Here is a 26,054-nt window from a genome sequence, read left to right as displayed (position 1 = left end):
GACTGCATGGGCGATTATAAAATAAACCACAACGTATGCGGTCCCAGTCTCCCCCTCCCTCTCTCTCCCTCTGTCTCTCCCTGTGCCCCCCCCCTTCCTCTCTCCCTGTAACCCCCCCCCCTCCTATCTCACTCCCCCTCTCTCTCCCTGTACCCCCTCTCTCCCTCCCCCTGTCTCTCCCTGTGCCCCCCCCTTCCTCTCTCTCTGCCCCCCCCCCCGTGTCTCGTCCTTCTCTTCAATATGCGGAGCGTGGCGGCGCGGAGCCGCCTACAGACGCACGTGGGGACGGGGGAGTGTGTGTGTGTAGGGGAGTGTGTGAGTGTGTGTAGGGGAGTGTGTGAGTGTGTGTAGGGGAGTGTGTGTGTGTAGGGGTGTGTGTGTAGGGGAGTGTGTGTAGGGGAGTGTGTGTGTGTAGGGGAGTGTGTGTGTGTAGGGGTGTGTGTGTGTGTAGGGGAGTGTGTGTGTGTAGGGGAGTGTGTGTGTGTAGGGGTGTGTGTGTAGGGGTGTGTGTGTAGGGGAGTGTGTGTAGGGGAGTGTGTGTGTGTAGGGGAGTGTGTGTGTGTGTAGGGGTGTGTGTGTGTGTAGGGGAGTGTGTGTAGGGGAGTGTGTGTGTGTAGGGGAGTGTGTGTGTGTAGGGGTGTGTGTGTAGGGGTGTGTGTGTAGGGGAGTGTGTGTAGGGGAGTGTGTGTGTGTAGGGGTGTGTGTGTAGGGGAGTGTGTGTGTGTGTAGGGGTGTGTGTGTAGGGGAGTGTGTGTGTGTAGGGGAGTGTGTGTGTGTAGGGGAGTGTGTGTGTGTGTAGGGGTGTGTGTGTGTGTAGGGGAGTGTGTAGGGGTGTGTGTGTGTAGGGGAGTGTGTGTGTGTGTAGGGGTGTGTGTGTAGGGGTGTGTGTGTGTGTGTGTAGGGGAGTGTGTATGTGTAGGGGTGTGTGTGTAGGGGTGTGTGTGTAGGGGAGTGTGTGTAGGGGAGTGTGTGTGTGTGTAGGGGTGTGTGTGTAGGGGAGTGTGTGTAGGGGAGTGTGTGTGTGTAGGGGAGTGTGTGTGTGTGTAGGGGTGTGTGTGTAGGGGAGTGTGTAGGGGTGTTTGTGTGTAGGGGAGTGTGTGTAGGGGTGTGTGTGTAGGGGAGTGTGTGTGTGTAGGGGAGTGTGTGTAGGGGAGTGTGTGTAGGGGAGTGTGTGTGGGAGTGTGTGTGTGTAGGGGAGTGTGTGTGTAGGGGTGTGTGTGTGTAGGGGAGTGTGTGTAGGGGAGTGTGTGTGTGTGAGTGTGTGTGGGAGTGTGTGTGTGTAGGGGAGTGTGTGTGTAGGGGTGTGTGTGTGTAGGGCAGTGTGTGTGTGTGTGTAGGGGAGTGTGTGTAGGGGAGTGTGTGTGTGTAGGGGAGTGTGTGTGTGTAGGGGAGTGTGTGTGTGTAGGGGAGTGTGTGAGTGTAGGGGAGTGTGTGTGTGTAGGGGATGTGTGTGTGTGTAGGGGAGTGTGTGTGTGTAGGGGAGTGTGTGTGTGTAGGGGAGTGTGTGAGTGTAGGCGAGTGTGTGTGTGTAGGGGAGTGTGTGTGTAGGGGAGTGTGTGTGTGTAGGGGAGTGTGTGTAGGGGAGTGTGTGTGTAGGGGAGTGTGTAGAGGAGTGTGTGTGTAGGGGAGTGTGTGTGTGTGTGTGTAGGGGAGTGTGTGTGGGGGGTGTGTGTGTAGGGGAGTGTGTGTGTGTGTAGGGGAGTGTGTGTAGGGGAGTGTGTAGAGGAGTGTGTGTAGGGGAGTGTGTGTAGGGGAGTGTGTAGGGGAGTGTGTGTAGGGGAGTGTGTGTGTGTAGGGGAGTGTGTGTAGGGGAGTGTGTGTGTAGGGGAGTGTGTAGGGGAGTGTGTGTAGGGGAGTGTGTGTGTGTAGGGGAGTGTGTGTAGGGGAGTGTGTAGAGGAGTGTGTGTGTAGGGGAGTGTGTGAGTGTGTGTGTAGGGGAGTGTGTGTGTGTAGTGGGGAGCGGTAGTGTAGCGGTTATCGCGCTGCGCTATAAACCTGGCGACCCGGGTTCGATTCCTGCTCACGGCCAACACCGGTGACGATTATCTGAACCGGCCGTGGGCCTCCTCTAGGTCGACTCAGCCTCAAATGAGCACCTGGTGCGATCTGCAGCAAACATCGTCGCTGGGAAGACAAAGGCGGCCGGGCGTGGTGCTGGCCACCCACCCCCTCGTGTGCCGTGCCGGCCTTCACAGGTGCAACTCGCTGACAGCCACATGCCCCAACAGTCTGTCACAGGCTACACGGGGGATCTTTGTCTTTGTGTTTCTCTGTGTGTGTGTGGGGCGCAGGGCTGAATATTAAATGCGAGTGCACGTGGCTTCTGTTTGTTTTCATGAGTGCGCGACACGCGCGCAGAATATTACAGAGAACTCCACCACCACCACGGATGCCACCACCACTACGGTCACAACCACCAAAATACCACCACCATGCATATTGAAACCGCTGTTGTAACCACGAACGCCACCACCACTACCGTAACTAGCATAACCATGACTAAAACTCGACATCTTGTTGTTGTAACTTGCTAACCCGCCCCATCCTGGACATCTCTGTTGACAAAGAGCTTCATAGCTCATCGGATTCCTCCTCCTCCTCCTGCAGCAGAAGCCAAAATCAAGATTCCGATAACCATTACCAACACCACAACTGCCACTACCGCTAAAATGTAAAGATACAATACCTCAATACTACTACATTGTGGGCGCCACGGTGGCTAGGAGATGTTAACTACCTCGCCTGGTGTGCAGGAGGTCGTGGGTTCGATCCAGAGCCTGACGCATGCTGTGTATTTGGAATTTGCGTCTCTTTCTCTCTCATCATCACGGAGGCTAGGAGATGTTAACTACCTCGCCTGGTATACAGGAGGTCGTGGGTACGATCCCGACCCTGACGATGCCTGCTGCTGTAGTTTGGTGTATCTCTCTCGCTCCCTGTGGTTGTGGATTTTTCTCCCGGTCTCTGTCCCTCCACATTTAGAATCAAAGGTCGCCTATTATATATTTATTTTGAAAGCCGGATACTTGTTACTGACGAATGCGTTGGGCGTTGTATGATAACACTTTTAATGTACACGGCACCAGACATTCCTCAGGATAATCTCAAATACACTCTGCTCATCATACTGATGAGCAGAGTGTAGTGACACAGCGCTGTTGTACAGCAACTGCAACTGCAGGTGGACACTTGGCGCACACGCCGTCGAGCATGTCCACGGCTGTGTGTGTGTGGGTGCCGGCAGGGCGGAGGAACTGGGGCAAGGGCAGAGGTCGCAAACGGGTTTTGATTCCTTACCCGTACCCGGCCGCACCAGGGTCGCAAACGGCTACCCGTACCTGGCCGGGTACGGGTAGCCGGGTATCGGGTAGGGTACGGGTATCAGGTACCCGGTTGCGACCTCTGGGCAAGGGGTCACAGTAGACCTCGTGGGGAGGCCCCTGGATCACCCTCTGGAGGGTTCGAGAAGGGAGGCGTGGCCAGGGGCAGAGCCAGGCCGCGCCGAGGGGAATAAAAGCAACGGAGAGCGGGGAGCTCTGGGCTGCCGGTTCTGGGAGTCGACTCGTCTCGTCGTCTTCACCCGATCATCGCGCGGCCGGACAGCGATTGGCCGTCCCGGTCGACACCGGCGGTGCGGACGGGGTCGTGTCTGGGCCGTGCGGCAGCGTGGTCGCGAGAGAGAGGGGGCCGGAGTCGGTGGCGTGGACTCAATAAGAATGAGGACGGTGCCTCCCGCGATGGACGACATCGTCTCGGACTGAGTGTGTGCGCGACACACGCCACCCACACACAAGCCTCGAGAAGGAAGAAACCTACGACACCGCACATGCACTGTGACGTTTAGTACAGGCACCGTGTACATGTCACGGTACTTGATTTGTAAATGTTGTAGTGGGTTTACTCTCCAACACACAATCGGTGTGTGCTGTACTCGTCACGAATGGGCACATTTTGTTATTACACGCTTTTATGCAACTCACTCGGTCTTGTTGTCACATCCTCAAATCTTCTAACTCAATTTTAACCCACTTCCCAATGTGCTATCGACTGCAAACTTGGTATACTTATGTCATACTGATGACAATACTATATTATATCATTAAAAAAACAATTTTAAACAATCTTTTTTACGTTATGTTTCGGCTTGGGTCTAATTGTCCACGCTCAACTGACGTTGGCTGTAAATCACCACAGTCCCTTACGTTGTGGGAAGCTTCGGGGCCACTTCCTGGAGTCGTGGAGTTCTGCCATTACTCGTACGGTACATTTAATGAAAGCGTGTTTAAAAAAAAGTATTTTAAATATTACTTATTTACGTGACACCTCACTAATTGGTTAATACCTCAGATGGCTTTGCCTTGTTAGGATGGGAATGGTTCAGTTGTGTTCGCACGTGTTTGGGTGATCCGTTTACCTTTCTCGTTACTTTGCACTGCTGTCGTGTTTTGCTGGCTGGAGGGCTGGCTGGCATGCAGGCACGTGCGCGGTGATGACGTCACCCGCACCCCCCCACAGCATTGAGCCGGGTTCATACGTCACGCTGACGTCACAAAGGCCCTCCATCCCGGCCATGTTACCCCGCGCAAATCAAAAGTTTCGCTGGCTGGCTGGCTGGACGGACTGACGCATTGACGGCCACGTCCGAAAAGCACGGCGCAGGCGGCTACTTATGAACAAAACATTTTCTTTAAACAAGCAAACCACAAAACCAACACTTTATTTAAAAAACAAACAAATTCGGTACCAAAACGGACATTTACCAACATGATCACCGGGCAAGATGGCGGAAGGGGCCACCGCCCACGACACCCCGAAATACTGCGTCGTGAATAACGAGAACAACACGCGACACGTGACGACTACGACGACGACGTCACCGGCACAGCCAATAACAATAACAAGTTCCACACCCGAGCCGGAGAGTGCTCGCTCGACACTTGGGGTTGCGCCGAGTTGCGTGCAACTCGGCGCAACCCCACCAGCGCAACTTGTTGCTCATCCGCACCTTGAACTGCGTGTCCCACAGCTGCCGCCTGCGACCTGGTTGCTACTCAGGCAACCGGTTGCAACCTGGTTGCGTGCAACTGATTAGCTCGCGCAACCGCTTGCAATCAACCTGGTTATAATCAAGCGGTTGCATGTGGTTGCGCAACCGGTTGACTGCAGTGGCAAATCGGTTGCACGCAACTTGGTTGGCACGCAACCGAATCGCTTGCACGCCGACGTCTCTGCAACAGGTTGCGAGCAGCTTCTCGCAGCGAGCTACATTTCAAGCGCCGATCGACGCAGCGACGGACTGTCACGCCACGCGCCGCGCACGCGACAAGCAACGGGCCGTTACGATCGTCTCAACGTATTCGGTTCACTTCCCAACGTCCTCGCAAACCGCTCCGGGCGCGCCGTGCAGACTCAAGGGGGGGGGGGGGGTGACGATTGTGAGCCGCGAGACTTCGAGAGAGCCGTGCGGTCGCGCAACCCGAGTGCTCAGGTGCGTTGGGGGGGGCGGCCCGGCTCGACAGGAAGTCACGACCCACAAGCCCCACCGCAGCTTGTTGACCGACGCCTCGTACTCCGCGTGTGTCTCGGGGTTGTCCAACACAGCCCCCCGGTTCTCCTGGGACGCCGCCTGTTGCTTTGACGACGCGAATTGGGGACAACGCGGTGAGGAACGTAATTCGGGAATGCGTTTTTTGTTTGTTACAACGCCGATGCGGATTGGGTACAACGCGATCGCACGGGGCGGGATGCTGCCGAATGACTTCCAGAAGGCTACCCTTACACGCCTCAATCTTTGTCCGGCCTGCGTACGCATCTCACGCGTTATCGCGGACTGCGCTTTACCCGAATCCATACATTGTGATAACGAGATTTTCCCATAACGCGATGTTCCTCAGGAACGCAGCTCCTACCGTGTTACAGAACACGCCGTGCCACAAAAACCGGTTCAAGTTTCATCCACGTGATAAGTGAATCACTAAGACCACTCGCGGCACGGCGATAGCGCCCCCCAGCGCTACTGCTGCGGGGTGACTGCCGCACATTTTTCATGAGGCCGAGGGTCACCGCACGCGGCTGCGCTGCTTCCGTGGCCGTCTGGAACGCTCTTCCCCTTACCGATATTAGCAAGGCACTGGCAGCTGTGGCACTTTAAAATGATCATCATCATCGAGATTGACAAACTCATTTCTTTAGGATAGATTTGTGTGTCTAGTTTGTTGTCTTTCACCTCCGATTGGCTACGTACGGTGCGAAAGAAGTTCAACATACGTACATGTGGGTCTGGGTCTCGATGGCTCTCTGTGGGTCTCTGTGGTTCTATACGAGTCTCTGGATCTCCGTGGGTCTCTCGCTGGGCCTCAGAGTCCTTCCGATACGAGGAAGCCACTGACAGCCATGCACTTTTAATTCATCACGATTGACAACCCATTAGTTAAGAACCGCTTTTTTGTGTTGAGTTTCTCCTCCTTACCCGCGCACCTGCGATGTAGCGCGGTCGGCTACGCACGGTGCGAAGGAAGATCAGCGCACGCACAACTCAAGCGGAACGGCGCTAGCAGCGGGTTGCGAGCGCTTTTCGGGTTGCGACGTCGTCGTCGTCGTCATCGTCGTCATCGTCGTCATCGTCGTCGAATGTTAATTTCGTTATCACGCGGAGTTTCACGAGAATACAAATAAAAACAACACAATCAGCATCGACTGTGGTTACTGCCCGGAGCCGGGGTCACGCCCAGCTCCGACTCTTTGGAATGATTGCTTTAAATACTGCATCACGCGCGGGCCCGACAGACACACCCCCACGGCGCTAGGGGTTGGGAGTTCAGACCAGGGTTAGGGTTTAGGCACAGGGGGTTAGGGCTCAAGGGCCCAGGATGAAGGCTACGGGGTTAGGGGTGAGTGTCGACAGTGGAGGCGAGCGGATCGTGGTGATGACGGTGATGGAGGGTTCGGGTGAGGTGTAGGGGCTCATGTTGGTGTTAAGTCGAGGGGGAAGTTGTAATGGTTAGGGTGAGGGTTAGTGTGTTAGGTGTAGGGTTAGGACGAGGGTTAGTGTGAAGGTGTAGGGTAAGGTAGAGGGTTAGTGTGTAGGGTAAGGTAGAGGGTTAGTGTGTAGGTGTAGGGTAAGGTCGAGGGTTAGTGTGTTAGATCTCGGGTTAGGACGAGGGTTAGTGTGTAGGTGTAGGGTAAGGTAGAGGGGCCCAGTTTAGTGTCAAGTCCCTCTCTCTCAATCTCCCTCCCTCCCTCTCTCTCTCCTCCGCACCACCCCGTGTCTCCCCCCACTCCTCCCCCCTCACCACCCCCCCCCCCCCCGCCGGTCACGCGGCGGAGAGCGCCGCTGGCGCCACGCGGCGCAGCACACGGTGCAGCGCGCCCAGCCGCTCGTGCAGGCGGTGCTCGCTCAGCGCCGCCGCGCTCAGCCGCCCCTCGGCGTGGGCCACGAGTCGCGAGAGCGCCGCGTTCTCCACGTAGAGCTCGCGCAGCGCCACGTCGGAGCGTGACGAACGCACCGTCTGTGACGCGGGGGGGGGGGGGGGCAGCCCGGGGGGGGCGTGTGGTTAGTGGTGTGTAACTAGTGTTGTGTGGTTAGTGGCGTGTGGTTAGCTCGGGGTGTGTGCAGCGAGTGGTGAGGCCCACGTCTCACCTGCCCCTTGAGCTGCTCCACCTTCTCCTGCAGCATGGCGCGCACGTTCCTCAGGTTCATCTCCACTTCCTGCAGCTTCTGCTCCATCACACGCAGAGCCACAGTGTGCTCCTCCTACACACACACAAGGACAACAACAACAACAACCGCCATTAGACACCAACTGGCGGCCACGTCACCACGGCGCCTGTGCCAGGCTAGGTGCACGTTGAGGCTACCACGTGAAGCGTCGGACGCCCGCCGTCAGGAGGTCACGGGGCAGACCCAGCAGGTGCCACGGGTCGACTGACTGAGACGACTGAGATGACTGAGATGACTGAGATGACTGAGATGACCGAGATGACTGGGCCGATGCACACAGGCACCTATGAAGGCCGCAACGGCACACGAGGGGGTGGGTGGCCAGTACCACGCCCGACCGCCTTTGTCTCCCTAGTGGCGATGTTTGCACACCGCACCAGGTACTCATTTGAGGCTGAGTCGACCTAGGGGAGGCCCAGGACTGGTTCAGATAATCACCACCGGTGTTGGCCGTGAGCGGGAATTGAACCCGGGTCGCCGGGTTCGTAGCGCAGCGCGCTAACCACTACACCACCGCTCCCCACATGCACACACGGACACGCACGCCCACACACACGCGGACGCCCACACACACACACACACACCCACACACACGCGGACGCCCACGCACACACACACACACACCCACACACACGCGGACGCCCACGCACACACACACACACACCCACACACACGCGGACGCCCACGCACACACACACACACCCACACACACGCGGACGCCCACGCACACACACACCCACACACACGCGGACGCCCACGCACACACACACACACACTCACACACACGCCCACGCACACACACACACACACCCACACACACGCGGACGCCCACGCACACACACACACACCCACACACACGCGGACGCCCACGCACACACACACCCACACACACGCGGACGCCCACGCACACACACACACACACCCACACACACGCGGACGCCCACGCACACACACACCCACACACCCACACACACGCCCACGCACACACACACACACACACCCACACACACGCGGACGCCCACGCACACACACACACACACACCCACACACACGCGGACGCCCACGCACACACACACACACACACCCACACACACGCGGACGCCCACGCACACACACACCCACACACACGCGGACGCCCACGCACACACACACACACACCCACACACACGCGGACGCCCACGCACACACACACACACACACCCACACACACGCCCACGCACACACACACACCCACACACACGCGGACGCCCACGCACACCCACACACACACCCACACACACGCGGACGCCCACGCACACACACACCCACACACACGCGGACACACACACACCCACACCCACACACACGCGGACGCCCACACACACCCACACACACGCGGACGCCCACGCACACCCACACCCACACACACGCGGACACACACACACCCACACCCACACACACGCGGACGCCCACACACACCCACACACACGCGGACGCCCACGCACACCCACACCCACACACACGCGGACACACACACACCCACACCCACACACACGCGGACGCCCACGCACACCCACACACACGCGGACGCCCACGCACACTCACACCCACACACACGCGGACACACACACACCCACACACACACACACCCACACACACCCACACCTGCTGCGTGGCGACGACTTTCTGGAACTCGGCCCTCAAGTCGCTCTCCGCCGCCGCTGCTGCCGCGGCCGCCCTCTCCCTCGCCCCGTCGGCCCCCCCCCCTGTCCCCCCCCCCTGTCCCCCCCCGTCTCCCCGTGCAGCTCCCCCTGTGTGTCCGCTCGCACTCGCTGCAGCTCCCTCTGGTGCTGGGACTGGGCCAGGCAGAGCTCGGCGTTCAGCTCCAAAATCTGTAGCACACACACAGCACACACACAGCACATACACACACAGCACACGCACACACAGCACACAGACACACAGCACACACACAGTACACACACAACACACACACACAGCACACACACACAGGTAACTGAGTATGTACGCAACGACAAAGGATCCCCGGTGTAGCCTTCAGACCCAGCTAACCCAGCGAGTCACACGTCACACGGCGAGTGACACGTCACACGGCGAGTGACACATCACACAGCCAGCCCAGCGAGTGACACGTCACGCAGCGAGTGACACGCCACCCAGCCAGTGACACGCCACGCAGCCAGCCCGGCGAGTGACACGTCACGCAGCGAGTGACACGCCACCCAGCCAGCCCGGCGAGTGACACGTCACGCAGCGAGTGACACATCACACAGCCAGCCCGGCGAGTGACACGTCACGCAGCGAGTGACACGCCACCCAGCCAGCCCAGCGAGTGACACGTCACGCAGCGAGTGACACGCCACCCAGCCAGTGACACGCCACGTAGCCAGCCCAGCGGGTGACACGTCACCCAGCCAGCCCAGCGAGTGACACGTCACCCAGCCAGCCCAGCGAGTGACAAATCACACAGCCAGCCCAGCGAGTGACACGTCACGCAGCCAGCCCAGCGAGTGACACGTCACCCAGCCAGCCCAGCGAGTGACACGTCACCCAGCCAGCCCAGCGAGTGACACGTCACGCAGCCAGCCCAGCGAGTGACACGTCACCCAGCCAGCCCAGCGAGTGACACGTCACCCAGCTAACCCAGCGAGTGACACGCCACGCAGCCAGCCCAGCGAGTGACACGTCACCCAGCCAGCCCAGCGAGTGACACGTCACCCAGCTAACCCAGCGAGTGACACGTCACCCAGCTAACCCAGCGAGTGACATGCCACGCAGTGAGTGACACGCCACACAGCCAGCCCAGTGAGTGACACGTCACCCAGCCAGCCCAGTGAGTGACACGTCGCCCAGCCAGCCCAGCCAGTGACACGTCACCCAGCGAGTGACACGTCGCCCGGCTCACTGGGCCCTCACCTTGTCGCGTGCCTCCTGCGCGTCCTGCGTGAGCGCGTCCCGCTCGGCCCGCACAATCTTCAGCTCCTGCTCCAGCCGCGGACACCGCTTCGCCTGCTCCTCGGCCGAGCGCAGACGCCGCCTGAGGGTCGTGACCTCGCCGCCCAGCGCCGCGGCCTCCTCGCGGAGGGCCGCGACCTCCGCCGTGAGGCCCTCCTTGTCCTGCGCCCCGCGGCGGAGCTCCGTTTGTAGGCGCGCTAGCTCCAGCTCGCGGCTACGGAGAGAGCCCTCTGCGGAGAGGGCCTGTGGAACGGGGGGCGGGGGTCACAGAGAACATGACCTCACCATGACCTCACACATAGACTCGCACGGAGACCCACAGACTCGCATGGAGATCCAAATCATAGACTCGCACGGAGACCCACAGACTCACACAGAGACCCACAGACTCACACGGAGACCCACAGACTCACACAGAGACCCACAGACTCGCACAGAGACCCACAGACTCGCACGGAGACCCACAGACTCGAACAGAGACCCACAGACTCACACAGAGAGCCACAGACTCGCACAGAGACCCACAGACTCGCACAGAGACCCACAGACTCACACGGAGACCCACAGACTCACACAGAGACCCACAGACTCGCACGGAGACCCACAGACTCGCACGGAGACCCACAGACTCACACAGAGACCCACAGACTCGCACGGAGACCCACAGACTCGCAGAGACCCACAGACTCACACAGAGACCCATAGACTCGCACGGAGACCCACAGACTCGCACAGAGACCCACAGACTCGCACAGAGACCCACCACAGACTCGTGGAGGAAGTAGTGTATCACCTTGTGCTGCAGTGAGCCCAGGCGCGAGAGCGCCGCTTGGTTTTGTTCCAGGAGGAGACTCCTCTCCTCATGCAGAGACGACAGCTCCCTCTTCACAGCCTGCAGCCCGCTCGTCTGACATCATCAGCATCATCGTCATCATCATCGTCATCGTTAGCAACAGCATCAGCATCATCGTCATCGTCATCAACAGCATCAGCATCATCATCATCGCCATCGTTAGCAACAACTCCCTCTTCACAGCCTGCAGCCCGCTCGTCTGACATCATCATCAGCAGCATCAGCATCGTCAGCATCATCATCAGCATCATCATCAGCATCGTCGTCATCGTTAGCAACAGCATCAGCATCATCGTCGTCGTCGTCGTTAGCAACAGCATCCGCATCATCGTCATCGCTAGCAACAGCATCAGCATCATCGTCATCGTTAGCAACAACTCCCTCTTCATAGCCTGCAGCAGGCTCGTCTGACATCATCATCAGCAACAGCATCAGCATCAGCATCATCGTCGTCGTCATCGTTAGCAACACCATCAGCAACAGCATCATCAGCTTCATCAGCATCATCATCATCGTCGTCATTATCGTTAGCAACAGCATCAGCATCGTCATCGTCATCATCAGCATCATCAGCAGCATCATCAGCATCATCATCATCATCGTCGTCGTCATCGTTAGCAACAGCAACCCTCTTCACAGCCCGCAGCCCGCTCGTCTGATCCATACCGCACCAGGTAATCATTTAAGGCTGAGCCGACCTACAGGAGGACCCAGGACCGGTTCAGAAACTCGTCACCGACGTTGGCCGTGAGTGCGAATCGAACTCGGGTCGCTGAGATTGTCGCGCGATGCGCTAACCGCTGCGCCACCACTCCCCGCACCCGCCCGCCCCCCCACACGGACACACAGCCCCGTCACCACGCACCTCCGTGCGGAGCACATGCCGCTCCGTCACCAGCTCCTCGTTCTCTTGCTTCAGCCTGTCCACCTCCGCCGTGAGGCCATTCACCGCCTCTCCCCTCCCGTGGAGCTCCGCCTCCAGCCCAGCGACCTGCTGGGCCCTGTCACGGAGCTCCGCCTCCAGGCCGACAACATTCTGAGACTTTTCACGCAGCTCCGTCTCGAGCCCAACAATCTTCTGGGCCCTGTCGCGGAGCTCCACCTCCAAGCCACTGGCTTGTCGAGCTCCTTCACGAAGTTCCTCCTTCAGTCTGTCCAGGCACTGGGCTTCCTTACGGAGCTTCACCTCGAGCCTGCTAACCTGCTGGGCCTTCTCGTGGAGCTCCGCCTCCAGCCCAACGACCCTCTGGGCCCTTTCGCGGAGCTCCGACTCCAGCTCCGCAGCCTGCTTGGTCCCCTCGCGGAGCTCCGTCTCAAGCCTCTGTCTCTGCGTGCTTTCCTGCTGCACCTGCACGAGCGGACCGCGGTGACGACGGCACAAGCGCGAGGTGAGAATGACGAGGTGGGGGGGATGGTGGAGGAGATGAGGGAGAGAAGGTGAGGGTGAGGAGGTGAGGGTGAGGAGGTGAGGGTGAGGAGGTGAGGGTGACGAGGTGAGGGTGACGAGGTGGGGGTGACGAGGGTGAGGGTGACGAGGTGAGGGAGAGGAGGTGAGGGTGACGAGGTGGGGGGGATGGTGGAGGAGATGAGGGAGAGGAGGTGAGGGTGAGGAGGTGAGGGTGAGGAGGTGGGGGTGAGGAGGTGAGGGAGAGGAGGTGAGGGTGAGGAGGTGAGGGTGAGGAGGTGAGGGTGAGGAGGTGGGGGTGAGGAGGTGAGGGAGAGGAGGTGAGGGTGACGAGGTGAGGGTGACGAGGTAGGGGGGATGGTGGAGGAGATGAGGGAGAGAAGGTGAGGGTGAGGAGGTGAGGGTGAGGAGGTGAGGGTGACGAGGTGAGGGTGACGAGGTAGGGGGGATGGTGGAGGAGATGAGGGAGAGGAGGTGAGGGTGAGGAGGTGAGGGTGAGGAGGTGGGGGTGAGGAGGTGAGGGAGAGGAGGTGAGGGAGAGGAGGTGAGGGTGACGAGGTAGGGGGGATGGTGGAGGAGATGAGGGAGAGGAGGTGAGGGTGAGGAGGTGAGGGTGAGGAGGTGAGGGTGACGAGGTGAGGGTGACGAGGTGAGGGTGACGAGGTGAGGGTGACGAGGTGAGGGTGAGGAGGTGAGGGTGACGAGGTGGGGGTGAGGAGGTGAGGGTGAGGAGGTGAGGGTGAGGAGGTGAGGGTGAGGAGGTGAGGGTGACGAGGTGAGGGTGAGGAGGTGAGGGTGACGAGGTGAGGGTGACGAGGTGAGGGTGACGAGGTGAGGGTGACGAGGTGAGGGTGACGAGGTGAGGGAGAGGAGGTGAGAGTGACGAGGTGAGGGTGAGGAGGTGAGGGTGAGGAGGTGAGGGTGAGGAGGTGAGGAGGTGAGGGTGACGAGGTGAGGGTGACGAGGTGAGGGTGAGGAGGTGAGGGAGAGGAGGTGAGAGTGACGAGGTGAGGGTGAGGAGGTGAGGAGGTGAGGGTGACGAGGTGAGGGTGACGAGGTGAGGGTGAGGAGGTGAGGGTGAGGAGGTGAGGGAGAGGAGGTGAGGGTGAGGAGGTGAGGAGGTGAGGGTGACGAGGTGAGGGTGACGAGGTGGGGGTGAGGAGGTGAGGGTGAGGAGGTGAGGGTGACGAGGTGAGGGTGAGGAGGGTGAGGAGGTGAGGGTGAGGAGGGTGAGGAGGTGAGGGTGAGGGTGAGGAGGTGAGGGTGAGGTGAGGGAGAGGAGGTGAGAGTGACGAGGTGAGGGTGAGGAGGTGAGGAGGTGAGGGTGACGAGGTGAGGGTGACGAGGTGGGGGTGAGGAGGTGAGGGTGAGGAGGTGAGGGTGACGAGGTGAGGGTGAGGAGGTGAGGGTGAGGAGGGTGAGGAGGTGAGGGTGAGGAGGGTGAGGAGGTGAGGGTGAGGAGGGTGAGGGGTCTTGCCTGCGCCTGCAGTTCCTGCGCTGCCCCTGTCCGGGCCCGCAGCTCCGAGAGGTCAGAGGTCGCAGCCTCCAGCTGTGCCCTGTGACCACAAACCAGCATCAGCGACCGCCCCCCTCGACCCTTTGACCCCTTGACCCCTTGACCCCTTGACCTTCACAGCAAGGCAAAGACGCAGCCCCTGCAACCGCTTGCTCAGGAGGGAGATCGCACCCAAAGTGGAGACATCATCTTCTACTGGTATCACGGCAGAGGTGGGAGTCCCCACACTTTCTCCGGCCGTTTGAACCGGCGACCTCTGGACCAGGAGCCCACCTCAGCAGCTCCCCCCTTGTCGCTTAAAGCTGCACAAACACGCGTACGGCCCTTGTAGATGCAGACTATTTACGTGCGTGTGTGTGTACGCACCGGGGCCGTCTGACACAAGTTTACATCTTCCTTAATGACAACTGGAAAAAAACTAAAGAAAGGCTTTTTTATTTTTTTATTTAAGAGTCGCGATCAGGCAGCGTCATCTAGAATGCAGCGTGACAACGTACAACGACGCGATGCCCCGATCCGCAAACACGACGGAGACGCCACAGCGATGGTGATAGACACAGACTCAACACTACCCATAGATTTCGATGTAAAGCTTTCGTGACTGCAGGGATTCATCTTCTTGGTTCTTTCGGTAAAGTCACGTAGAAGGGAAGTAATAAAATAATAAAAATAAAACATAATAAAATAATTCTCACGACGTTTCGGCCACAACGCAAGCAGCCGTCCTCAGGTGAAGAACAGGTCTGTCGAGGCGACAGAGTCTGAATGAAACAGCACACGTGCTTGGAGCATATATTTAAGCTGGGTTGGAAGGGGGGGAAAGGGCGCCTTGACAAAATAATTTGCATATCAAGAAGAATTTTGCATATTTATGGGAAATGCAGGTATGTGATTAGTACTACTTATACCCGTGCATTATGCAGGATTAGCAGCCTCAAAGGGAGGGGATATGAGTAATGCAGGTATGTGATTAGTACTACTTATGCCCGTGCATTATGCAGGATATGCAAATTATTTTGTCAAGGCGCCCTTTCCCCCTCTTCCAACCCAGCTTAAATATATGCTCCAAGCATGGTGCTGTTTCATTCAGACGCTGTCGCCTCGACAGACCTGGTTTGCACCTGAGGACGGCTGCTTGCGTTGTGGCCGAAACGTCGTGAGAATTATTTTATTATGTTTTATTTTTATTATTTTATTATTTCCCTTCTACGTGACTTTACCGAAAGAACCAAGAAGACTACCCACAGACTCAACACTGCCCACAGACTCAACACTGCCCATACACTCAACACTGCCCATACACTCAACACTGCCCATAGACTCAACACTGCCCACAGACTCAACACTGCCCACAGACTCAACACTGCCCATAGACTCAACACTACCCACAGACTCAACACTGCCCACAGACTCAACACTACCCACAGACTCAACACTGCCCACAGACTCAACACTGCCCACAGACTCAACACTGCCCACAGACTCAACACTGCGCACAGACTCAACACTGCCCACAGACTCAACACTGCCCACAGACTCAACACTGCCCACAGACTCAACACTGCCCACAGACTCAACACTGCCCACAGACTCAACACTGCCCACAGACTCAACACTACCCACAGACTCAACACTACCCACAGACTCAACACTGCCCACAGACTCAACACTGCCCACAGACTCAACACTACCCACAGACTCAACACTGCCCACAGACTCAACACTGCCCACAGACTCAACACTGCCCACAGACTCAACACTACCCACAGACTCAACACTACCCACAGACTCAACACTACCCACAGACTCAACACTGCCCACAGACTCAACACTGCCCACAGACTCAACACTGCCCACAGACTCAACACTGCCCACAGACTCAACACTGCGCACAGACTCAACACTGCCCACAGACTCAACACTGCCCACAGACTCAACACTGCCCACAGACTCAACACTACCCACAGACTCAACACTGCCCACAGACTCAACACTGCCCATAGAATCAACACTGCCCACAGACTCAACACTGCCCACAGACTCAACACTACCCACAGACTCAACACTGCCCATAGACTCAACACTACCCACAGACTCAACACTGCCCATAGACTCAACACTGCCCACAGACTCAACACTGCCCACAGACTCAACACTGCCCACAGACTCAACACTGCCCACAGACTCAACACTGCCCACTAACGTATAACGACGCAATGCCTGATACACAAATACGAAGGAGACATCACAGCAACGATACACCGCTGCTCCTGACACGGCTGTGAGGCAGTAGTTGTTGCTGCCTTGCGTCTACATCAGCGGCCGTACGGAGGGAGAAGATTCGGTGGTAACGCAAAACCCTCCCCGCCCGCACGACGCCATCTACCAACCTCATCGTCTTGGTCTCCCCGCGGAGCTCCGCCTCCAGGCCGTCTCTGCGCGCCGCCTCCCGCTGCCAAGCGTCCCTGTGGCGGAGGTCCCCGTCGCGGAGGTCCGAGTCCCTCTGGCAGAGCTGCTCCTCCAGGTCGCTCAGCTCCAGCTTGAAGCTCTGCTCCACGCTGCGCCGCAGCTCCTCCGCGCCGCGCTGCACGCGCTCCAGCTCGCGCTCGTAGTAGTTGGTCTGCGGTCGACATCGTCATCATCATCGTCGTCATCATCGTTGTCATCATCGTCGTCGTCGTCATCATCGTTGTTATTATCTTCATCATCGTCGTCATCATCATCGTCGTCATCATCATCGTCGTCATCATCGTCGTCATCATCGTCGTCATCATCGTCGTGATAGCCGTCATCATCATCATCATCATCATCGTTGTCGTCGTCATCATCATCGTCATCGTCATCATCGTCGACATCATCGTCATCATCGTTGTCATCATCGTCGTCGTCATCATCATCGTCATCATCATCGTCATTGTCATCATCATTATCATCATCGTTGTCGTCGTCATCATCATCGTCATCGTCATCATCGTCGACATCACCGTCATCATCTCGTCGTCATCGTTGTCATCATCGTTGTCATCATCGTCGTCGTCATCATCATCGTCATCATCATCGTCATCGTCATTGTCATCATCATCGTCGTTAACAATACCCATAATCGACAACACAGTTACATTCGGGAAGCGTGCATAAGCCACACGTGACAGATTCCGTCCAATCACAGACAGTTACAATCGGGAAGTTATTGCCGCTGCATGCTCATTGAGCACGCAAACGGCTCCACTCCGACTTGCCATGAGCGGCTGCTCATTTCAGTCTGAGCGGACCTACAAGAGGGCCCATCACATTTGTCAGATTCGGAAATCCCCCGCCCCCTCCCGTCTGCCACGAGTGTCCCTGCCAACGGTCGCCACCGGTGATGGTTGCCGTGGAGACGGTCACCTTGGTTTCCAGCTTGATCCTCAGGTCCTGCACCTCCTCCTGGTGTCGCTGCCTCAGCCGCTCCATCGCCATCTCGGCCTCCAGCGGCAGGCTCGGGCTAGGCGAGCCAAGGCCTGCCGCGAGAACAAAACAAAAAAAAAACAAAGGTCCCCCGTGTAGCCTTAACAGACGGTTTGGGGCAAGTGCTATTTGCGAAGGCCGGCACGGCGCACGAGGGGGCGGGTGGCCAACACCACGCCCGGTCGCCTTTGTCTCCCCATTGGCGATGTTTACACACCGCACCAGGTACTCATTTTAGGCCGAGTCGACCTAGAGGAGGCCCAGGACCGGTTCTGATAATCGTCACCGGTGTTGGCCGTGACCGGGAATCGAACTCGGGTCGCCGGATTCGTAGCTAAGCGTAGCGCTGACCGCTACACACTACCGCTCCACTCAGGACAAGACTTAACAGACTGTCGGGGCAAGTGCTGTTAGCGAGTAGCAGCACCTATGAAGGCCGGCACGGCGCACGAGGGAGTGGGTGGCCGACAACACGCGCGAACACACGCACGCATGACGACGATGACGACGCTGATGACGACGTAGACAGGTGACGACGTCGACGACGAAGGTAGCAATTCGTGCGGTGGGTGCTGCTGCTGCTGATGCTGCTGCTGCTGATGATGCTGTTGTGAAGATGATGCTGCTGATGATGCTGCTGCTGATGATGTTGTTGTGAAGATGATGCTGCTGATGATGCTGCTGCTGCTGATGATGTTGTTGTGAAGATGATGCTGCTGATGATGCTGCTGCTGATATATGATGATGTTGTGAAGATGATGCTGCTGATGATGCTGCTGCTGATGATGTTATTGTGAAGATGATGCTGCTGATGCTGCTGCTGATGATGATGATGTTGTGAAGATGATGCTGCTGATGATGCTGCTGCTGATGATGATGTTGTGAAGATGATGCTGCTGATGATGATGCTGCTGCTGCTGCTGATGTTGTGAAGATGATGCTGCTGATGATGCTGCTGATGATGATGATGTTGTGAAGATGATGCTGCTGATGATGATGCTGCTGCTGATGATGATGTTGTGAAGATGATGCTGCTGATGCTGCTGCTGCTGATGATGATGTTGTGAAGATGATGCTGCTGATGCTGCTGCTGATGATGATGATGTTGTGAAGATGATGCTGCTGATGATGCTGCTGCTGATGATGATGTTGTGAAGATGATGCTGCTGATGATGCTGCTGATGATGATGATGTTGTGAAGATGATGCTGCTGATGATGATGCTGCTGCTGATGATGATGTTGTGAAGATGATGCTGCTGATGATGCTGCTGCTGATGATGATGTTGTGAAGATGATGCTGCTGATGCTGCTGCTGATGATGATGATGATGTTGTGAAGATGATGCTGCTGATGATGCTGCTGCTGATGATGATGTTGTGAAGATGATGCTGCTGATGATGATGCTGCTGATGATGGTGGTGGTTGCCCTTACTGCTGTGCGTGCCGTTGAGGGTTTTTCCCCGCGTCTCAGGTGACTTCCTGTCTCCCACCTCCGAGGTGTCTGCACAAAGACAAAGATCCCCCGTGTAGCCTCAACAGACTGTAGGGGCAAGTGCTGTTAGCGAGCAGCACCTATGAAGGCCGGCACGGCACACGAGGGGGTGGGTGGCCAGCACCCCGCCCGGCCGCGTTTGTCTCCCCAGTGGCGATGTTTACAACACACACACACGCACATGTACGTGCACACACACACGCACCACACACACACACACGCACATGTACGTGCACACACACACGCACCACACACACACACACGCACATGTACGTGCACACACACAGAATCCTCACCAACTCTCACCACAGGTGCTGTTAATGGTACAGGGAGGTACGGGGGGGGGGGTACAGGGAGGTGCTGGGAGGTACGGGAGGGGGGGTGCGGGGGATGCAGGGAGGTGCAGGGAGGTACAAGGGGGGGTACGGGGGGGGGGTACAGGTAGGTACGGGGAGGTGGGCGGAGGGGTGGGGGGATGCAGGGGGGTGCGGGGGGGGGGGGTGCCCGTACCAGAGTGGACGCTGTGTTGTCTCTGTGCGGCTCTGCGCACCGATTCCAGCTCAGCCTCCAACTCATCGTTCCTGTCCCGCAGCTCCTACATCATCACCAACACCGTCACCATCGTCGCGGATATCAACACCATCGTCGTAACCAAGACGATCGTCGTAATCACCATGGTCACCACCAGCACCGTCATCGTGGTCATCACCGTCATCGTGGTTACGATTACTACCACACCTACGATTAGTGCAGTTGGCTACGTATGGTGCGAAATAAGTTCAAAATACATACACCGCCATCACACCACCAGCGCCACCACCATTACCACCGCCATTGTCATCATTGTCACCGCCATCGTCATCATCATCATCATCATCGTCGTCATCATCGTCGTCGTCATCGTCGTCATCATCGTCGTCATCATCGTCATCATCGTCATCATCGTCACCATCGTCACCATCGTTACCATCGTCATCATCGTCGTCATCATCAGTCATCATCGTCATCATTGTCGTCATCGTCGTCATCGTCATTGTCGTCACAGGAAGCAGCGCCGTGCTGCGCTGCCACTCACCTTGACGCGCTGGGCCACATCAGCAGGAGGCAAGGGGTGAGAGGTCAAGGGTCACATGGGGGGTGTCAGAGGGGACACATGACGACGACGACGAGAGGCGACACAAAAAGACACCGTCTGGACAGGCGCTGTTAGCGAGCACCTATTAAGGCCGACGCCGCTCACCCGCAGAGCGTAGGCCTGGTAAACGTGCAAAGCGTTGACCCAACGTCGTTCCCGGCGTTCCACCGTTCAACCGCAACGAACCCCGCACCTCCCATCGTCACGGTTGGCTCAGCGTGCGGTGCGAAACGAAGAGAGTTCAGCGTGCGTGCAAGTGGGGAGAAGACGGCGGCGAGGAGGAGGTGAGAGGTGGAGAGATGTACGGTGAAGAGGTGCGTGGGAGGGACAGCGAGGGATGGTGATCAAAGCGGCGATGACGAAGAAGCGGAGAGATATTCTTGGTTCTTTCGGTAAAGTCACGTAGAAGGGAAATAATAAAATATTAAAAATATAACATAATACAATAATTCTCACGACGTTTCGGCCACAACTCAAGCAGCCGTCCTCAGGTGAAGAACAGGTCTGTCTGAAAGAAAGCGTCTGAATGAACACCACCAGGCTTGGCAGTGTATATTTAAGCTGGGTTGGAGGGGGAAGAGCTTAAATATACGCTGCCAAGCGTGGTGGTGTTCATTCAGACGCTGTCTTTCCGACAGACCTGTTCTTCACCTGAGGACGGCTGCTTGCGTTGTGGCCAAAACGTCGTGAGAATTGTATTTTATTATGTTTTATTTTTATTATTTTATTATTTCCCTTCTACGTGACTTTACCGAAAGAACCAAGAAGATGAATCCCTGCAGTCACGAAAGCTTTAAATCAAAATTTAAGCGGAGAGATGTGCGTTGAGGAGGTGGCGGTGACGAGGAGGAGGAGAGGGATGGTGAGGAGGTGGTGGCGATGAGGTGAGAGGATGCGAGGGATGGTGAGGAGTTGGTGATACGTAGAGGAGGGAGGCCCCACCCTGCACTGCTGCTCGTACTGGGCGACGAGGTGCTGAAACCGCTCCTCTTCGACGAGAACATCGTCCCCCACCTCCTCATCGCTCCTCGCCAACTGCAAAGACAAAGATCCACAGGACAGCCTGTAACAGGCTGGAGGGGCAAGTGCTGTTAGCGAGTAGCACCTGTGAAGGCCGGCACGGAACACGAGGGGGTGGGTGGCCAGCACCACGCCCGGCCGCCTTTGTCTCCCCAGTGGCGATGTTTACACACCGCACCAGGTACTAATTTGAGGCCGAGTCGACCTAGGGGAGGCCCAGGACCGGTTCAGATAATCGTCACTGGTGTTGGCTGTAAGCGGGAATCCAACCCGGGTCGCCAGGTTCATAGCGCAGCGTGTTAACCGCTACACTACCGCTCCCCACACACATAAACGCGCACACACACGCACACACGCACACACACACGCACACACACACGCACACACACGCACACACACGCGCACACACACACACGCCTGCCCCCCACCTTGTCCGTGAGCAGCGTCTCCACGTCCTGCGCGAGTCTCTGCACCGAGTCCTGGGACTCGGAGAGCCGCGACGAGACGTCCAGCAGCTCCCGCTCCAGACACTCCTTGCCCTGCGGCACACCACATCCAGTATACCCCTCCCGCTCGCTGGCTCACGTGCTCCGGCTACCACTGGTCACGTGACACGTGCTCCGGTCTGGCGGCGTTGAGTGAGAGGTCAAGCCCTGGAGGCGCACGGGGGGATCAGGAGCCTGGGCTCGCATCCACCTCAGTGGCAGGGGACGACGCTCAGAGCGGTGCCCAAGGTGGTCCAGGAGGCAGAGGTCGCAACCGGGTACCCGATACCCGCACCCTACCCGATACCAGGCTACCCGTACCCGGCCAGGTACGGGTAGCCGTTTGCGACCCTGGTGTGGCTGGGTACGGGTAGGCCGTGAGTCACTGTGGTGAGTCACCGTTTGTCACTCATTTCCCAACGTCTTGTCTCTTCTCACAATTCAAGTTCCTAGAATCAACCCACCCGCGCCTGCAACATGGCTTCATCCCAGAGGTCGCAACCGGGTACCCGATACCCGTACCCTACCCGATACCCGGCTACCCGTACCCGGCCAGGTATGGGTACGGGTACCCGTTTGCGACCCTGGTGCGGCCGGGTACGGGTAAGGAATCAAAACCCGTTTGCGACCTCTGGTGTGGGGGTGGAGGGAGTCCACATTTGCTGAGCACCGCCTTCTCCTGGCGAGCCAGGGTTACTGCACCTTTGTCTCCCCGAGGCTTTTGTGTCCACGGCGGCACCAGGTACTCGTGTAATGGGCGAGTCGACTTCGTAACGCACGTGCGTGTGTGTGTGGTGGTGATGAGCGGTAGCGTAGCGGTTAGCGCTACGCTGCGCTAGGAACCCGGTGGCCCGGGTTCCACTCCCGGTCATGGCCAACACCAGTGACGATTATCTGAACCGGTCCTGGGCCGACTCAGCTTCTAACGAGTACCCCGGTGCGGTGTAGTAACCATCGGCACTGAGGAGACAAAGGCGGCCGGGCGTGGTGCTGGCCACCCCATCCCCTCGTGTGCCGCGCCGGCCTTCACAAGTGCTGTCAGCTTACAGCACTTGCCCCGACAGTCTGTTGAGGCTGTATGGGGGATCTTCGTCTTTGTTGATGATGCACACAGTCACACCTCTGCGAGCGTGTGGGTGCTTGTGAGCGCAGGGCCTTGGAGAGCCCCGCTCTGCGCGTGCTGGTGGTGATAATGACTAGCGGCGAGCAGCGGCACAGCGGCGAGCGCGCTTGCGCTACAAGACCCGGCGCGCCGGGGACGATCCCCGCTCACGGCCACCAACGCCGGCGACGATCTGATCGAAATCGAGACAGCGCCTACTCCAAAGGCGCTTCACAGCGATTAGAAAATTGCACGCGAGATGACAGTGGTTTGAGATGAAGCGTGGGGTTGTTGTTGCTGTTGTTGTTGGTGTTGTTGGTGTTGTTGTTAAACAAGAGAACAGGCACGAGAGTGTTAAGGAGGGGTTGGTCCAGGCCTCTTCTAAACCGGCGCTGGGCCTCCCTCCCCAAGGTCGACTCAGCCACAAATGAACACCTCGTGCGGTGCGTAAACGTCCCGGGCGTGGTGCTGGCCACCCGCACCCCCCCCCCCCCCCCCCCCATTGCGTGCCGTGCTGGACTCAAGAGGCGCTTGCTCGCTAACAGCACTCGTCCCGACTGTGTGACACCATCAACTATTTCTTATTTTACCAGGTAAGGCCCCACTCAAGCTACGTAGCTCTTTGGGAAGCGACCTGGCCACCACAAATGATAGCTCAACGAAGCGGCTCATCGTCGTCACGTGGCAATTTACATAGCAACCAAATACTCTGAACGCGTGATGTTGATTGGAAGTGGGGAGGGAAAATCCACGCGACCACAGGGACAGAGACAAATAAACAGCAGGCGTCAGGGTCGGGATTGAACCCACGAACTCCTGTATACAAAGCGAGGTAGTTAACTCTAGATTTGAAGCTTTCGTGACTGCAAGGATTCCTACTCTTAGTTCTTTCGATAAAGTCACGTAGGTAAAAAATGAAATAAAAATTTTTGTTTTATTTTAATTAATTTTAATTTCATTTTTTACCTACGTGACTTTACCGAAAGAACTAAGAGGTAGTTAACATCTCGCCGACGAGATCCCCCCTATAGCCCGAACAGACCGTCGGGGCAAGTGCTGTTAGCGAGCAGCAGCACCTACGAAGGCCGGCACGGCGCACGAGGGGCTGGGTGGCCGGGCACCACCACGCCCAGCCGCCTTTGTCTCCCCCAAGCGGCGACGTCTCCACACCGCGCCAGGCGTCAGGGTCGGGATCGAACCAACGACCTCCTGCGCACCGGGCGAGGTGGCTAACATCTCGCCAACCCGCGGCGCCCCCTCGACGCGCCGGCGCACCTTGCAGAGCGCCGCGATGTGAGCGCGAAGCGTCGCCTCCCCGAGCTGCTGCGCCTGCAGCTGCGCCTGCAGCCGTGCGCAGGCCTCCAGCTCCTCACGGTCCCCGGAGCTCGGCCAACGCTCGCCGCGTCGTCCCCGCGCCGCTCGCTCCTGCTCCAGCTCCCTGCTTCCCACCCACGGTGGCTATGAGATGTTGACTACCTCCCCTGGTATACAGGAGGTCGTGGGTTCGATCCCGACCCTGACGCCTGCTGTTGTATATTTGGAGTCTGCATCTCTCTCTCTCAACATCATCACGGTGGCTATGAGATGTTAACTACCTCCCCTGGTGTGCGGGAGGGCGTGGGGTCAGATCCCGATCCGGACGCCTGCTGCTGTATATTTGGAGTTTGCGTCTTTCTATCTCATCATCATCAGCATGGTGGCTATGAGATGTTGACTACCTCGCCTGGTGTGCGGGAGGGCGTGGGATTGATCCCGACCCTGATGCCTGCTGCTGTAGATTTGGAGTTTGCGTCTTTCTATCTCATCATCATCATCACGGTGGCTATGAGATGTTAACTACCTCGCCTGCTATACAGGAGGTCGTGGGATTGATCCCGAACCTGACGCCTGCTGCTGTATATTTGGAGTTTGCGTGGGGAGACAAAGGCGGCCCGAAGTGGTGCTCGCCACACCGAGTGTTGATTTGAGGCTGGATTTGTGCCCGAGGTGTGTGTTGGTCGTAATGGCAGTGACGATGGTGACGACGACGACGTTGATCATTGTGATGGCGATGATGGCAACGATGGTCATTGTGATGGCGGTGACGGTGAAGACGACGATGAAAACGATGATGACGACGACGACGACGATGACGTTGATCATCGTGATGGCGATGATGGCAACGGTGGCGACGATGGTCATTGTGATGGCGGTGACGGTGAAGACGACAATGACGATGGTGACGACGACGACATTGATCGTCGTGATGGCGATGATGGCAATGGTGGCGACGGTGGTCATTGTGATGGCGGTGGCAATGAAGACAACGATGACGATGGTGACGACGACGACGACGTTGATCATCGTGATGGCGATGATGGCAACGGTGGCGAGGATGGTCATTGTGATGGCGGTGACGATGAAGACAACGATGACGACGATGACGACAATGACGACGATGACGACGATAACGACGACGACGACGATGACGACGGCGTTGGCGGCGGTACCGTATTTGTGCTGCGCTGGCCGCGAGCCGCTCGTCGGCCTCCCGCGCCAACTCGGCGCTGTTCCTCTCCGCTCGCTCCAGCTCGGCCTTGAGGGCGGCGCGCTCACGCCGCACCCGCCACGCGTGCGCGCTGCAAAGGCAAAGACGCCCCGTGTAGCCTCAACCGGACCGTTGGGGCAAGTGCTGTTAGCGCGCGAGCACCTACGAAGGCCGGCACGCCACACGAGGAGGTGGGTGGATGGCACCGCGCCCGACCGCCTTTGTCTGCCCAGTGGCGACGTTTACACGCCGCACCGGGTACTCGTTTGAGGTCGAGTCGACCTAGGGGAGGCCCAGCACCGGTTCAGATAATCGTCGCCGGTGTTGGCCGCGAGCGGGAATCGAACTCGGGGCGCCGGGTTCGCAGCGCGGCGCGCTGACCGTGACACTACCGCT

General features: G+C 57.8%; 1 protein-coding gene across 1 annotated transcript in view; it reads right to left on the bottom strand.

Moving 5' to 3' along the window:
- Positions 1-7,313: 7,313 nt before the first annotated feature.
- Positions 7,314-26,054, bottom strand: part of LOC144734620 (uncharacterized) — a 34,976-nt gene continuing 16,235 nt past the window's right edge. The window contains exons 9-23 of the mRNA XM_078616888.1: positions 25,621-25,749; positions 24,407-24,569; positions 21,973-22,083; positions 21,467-21,559; positions 19,900-19,984; positions 19,330-19,398; positions 17,837-17,949; positions 16,840-17,069; positions 14,411-14,489; positions 12,394-12,876; positions 11,469-11,582; positions 10,637-10,918; positions 9,409-9,591; positions 7,640-7,753; positions 7,314-7,508 (exon numbers count right to left, since the gene is read on the bottom strand). Of these exons, the coding sequence (XP_078473014.1) occupies positions 7,314-7,508; positions 7,640-7,753; positions 9,409-9,591; positions 10,637-10,918; positions 11,469-11,582; positions 12,394-12,876; positions 14,411-14,489; positions 16,840-17,069; positions 17,837-17,949; positions 19,330-19,398; positions 19,900-19,984; positions 21,467-21,559; positions 21,973-22,083; positions 24,407-24,569; positions 25,621-25,749 (2,443 nt within the window). The remainder of the gene's footprint in view (positions 7,509-7,639; positions 7,754-9,408; positions 9,592-10,636; positions 10,919-11,468; positions 11,583-12,393; positions 12,877-14,410; positions 14,490-16,839; positions 17,070-17,836; positions 17,950-19,329; positions 19,399-19,899; positions 19,985-21,466; positions 21,560-21,972; positions 22,084-24,406; positions 24,570-25,620; positions 25,750-26,054) is intronic.

The sequence above is a fragment of the Lampetra planeri genome, chromosome 52 (assembly GCF_965212315.1).
Source record: "Lampetra planeri chromosome 52, kcLamPlan1.2.h2, whole genome shotgun sequence".
NCBI classification, from domain to species: Eukaryota; Metazoa; Chordata; class Hyperoartia; order Petromyzontiformes; family Petromyzontidae; genus Lampetra; species Lampetra planeri.
This window is presented reverse-complemented; position numbering and strand designations above follow the sequence as displayed.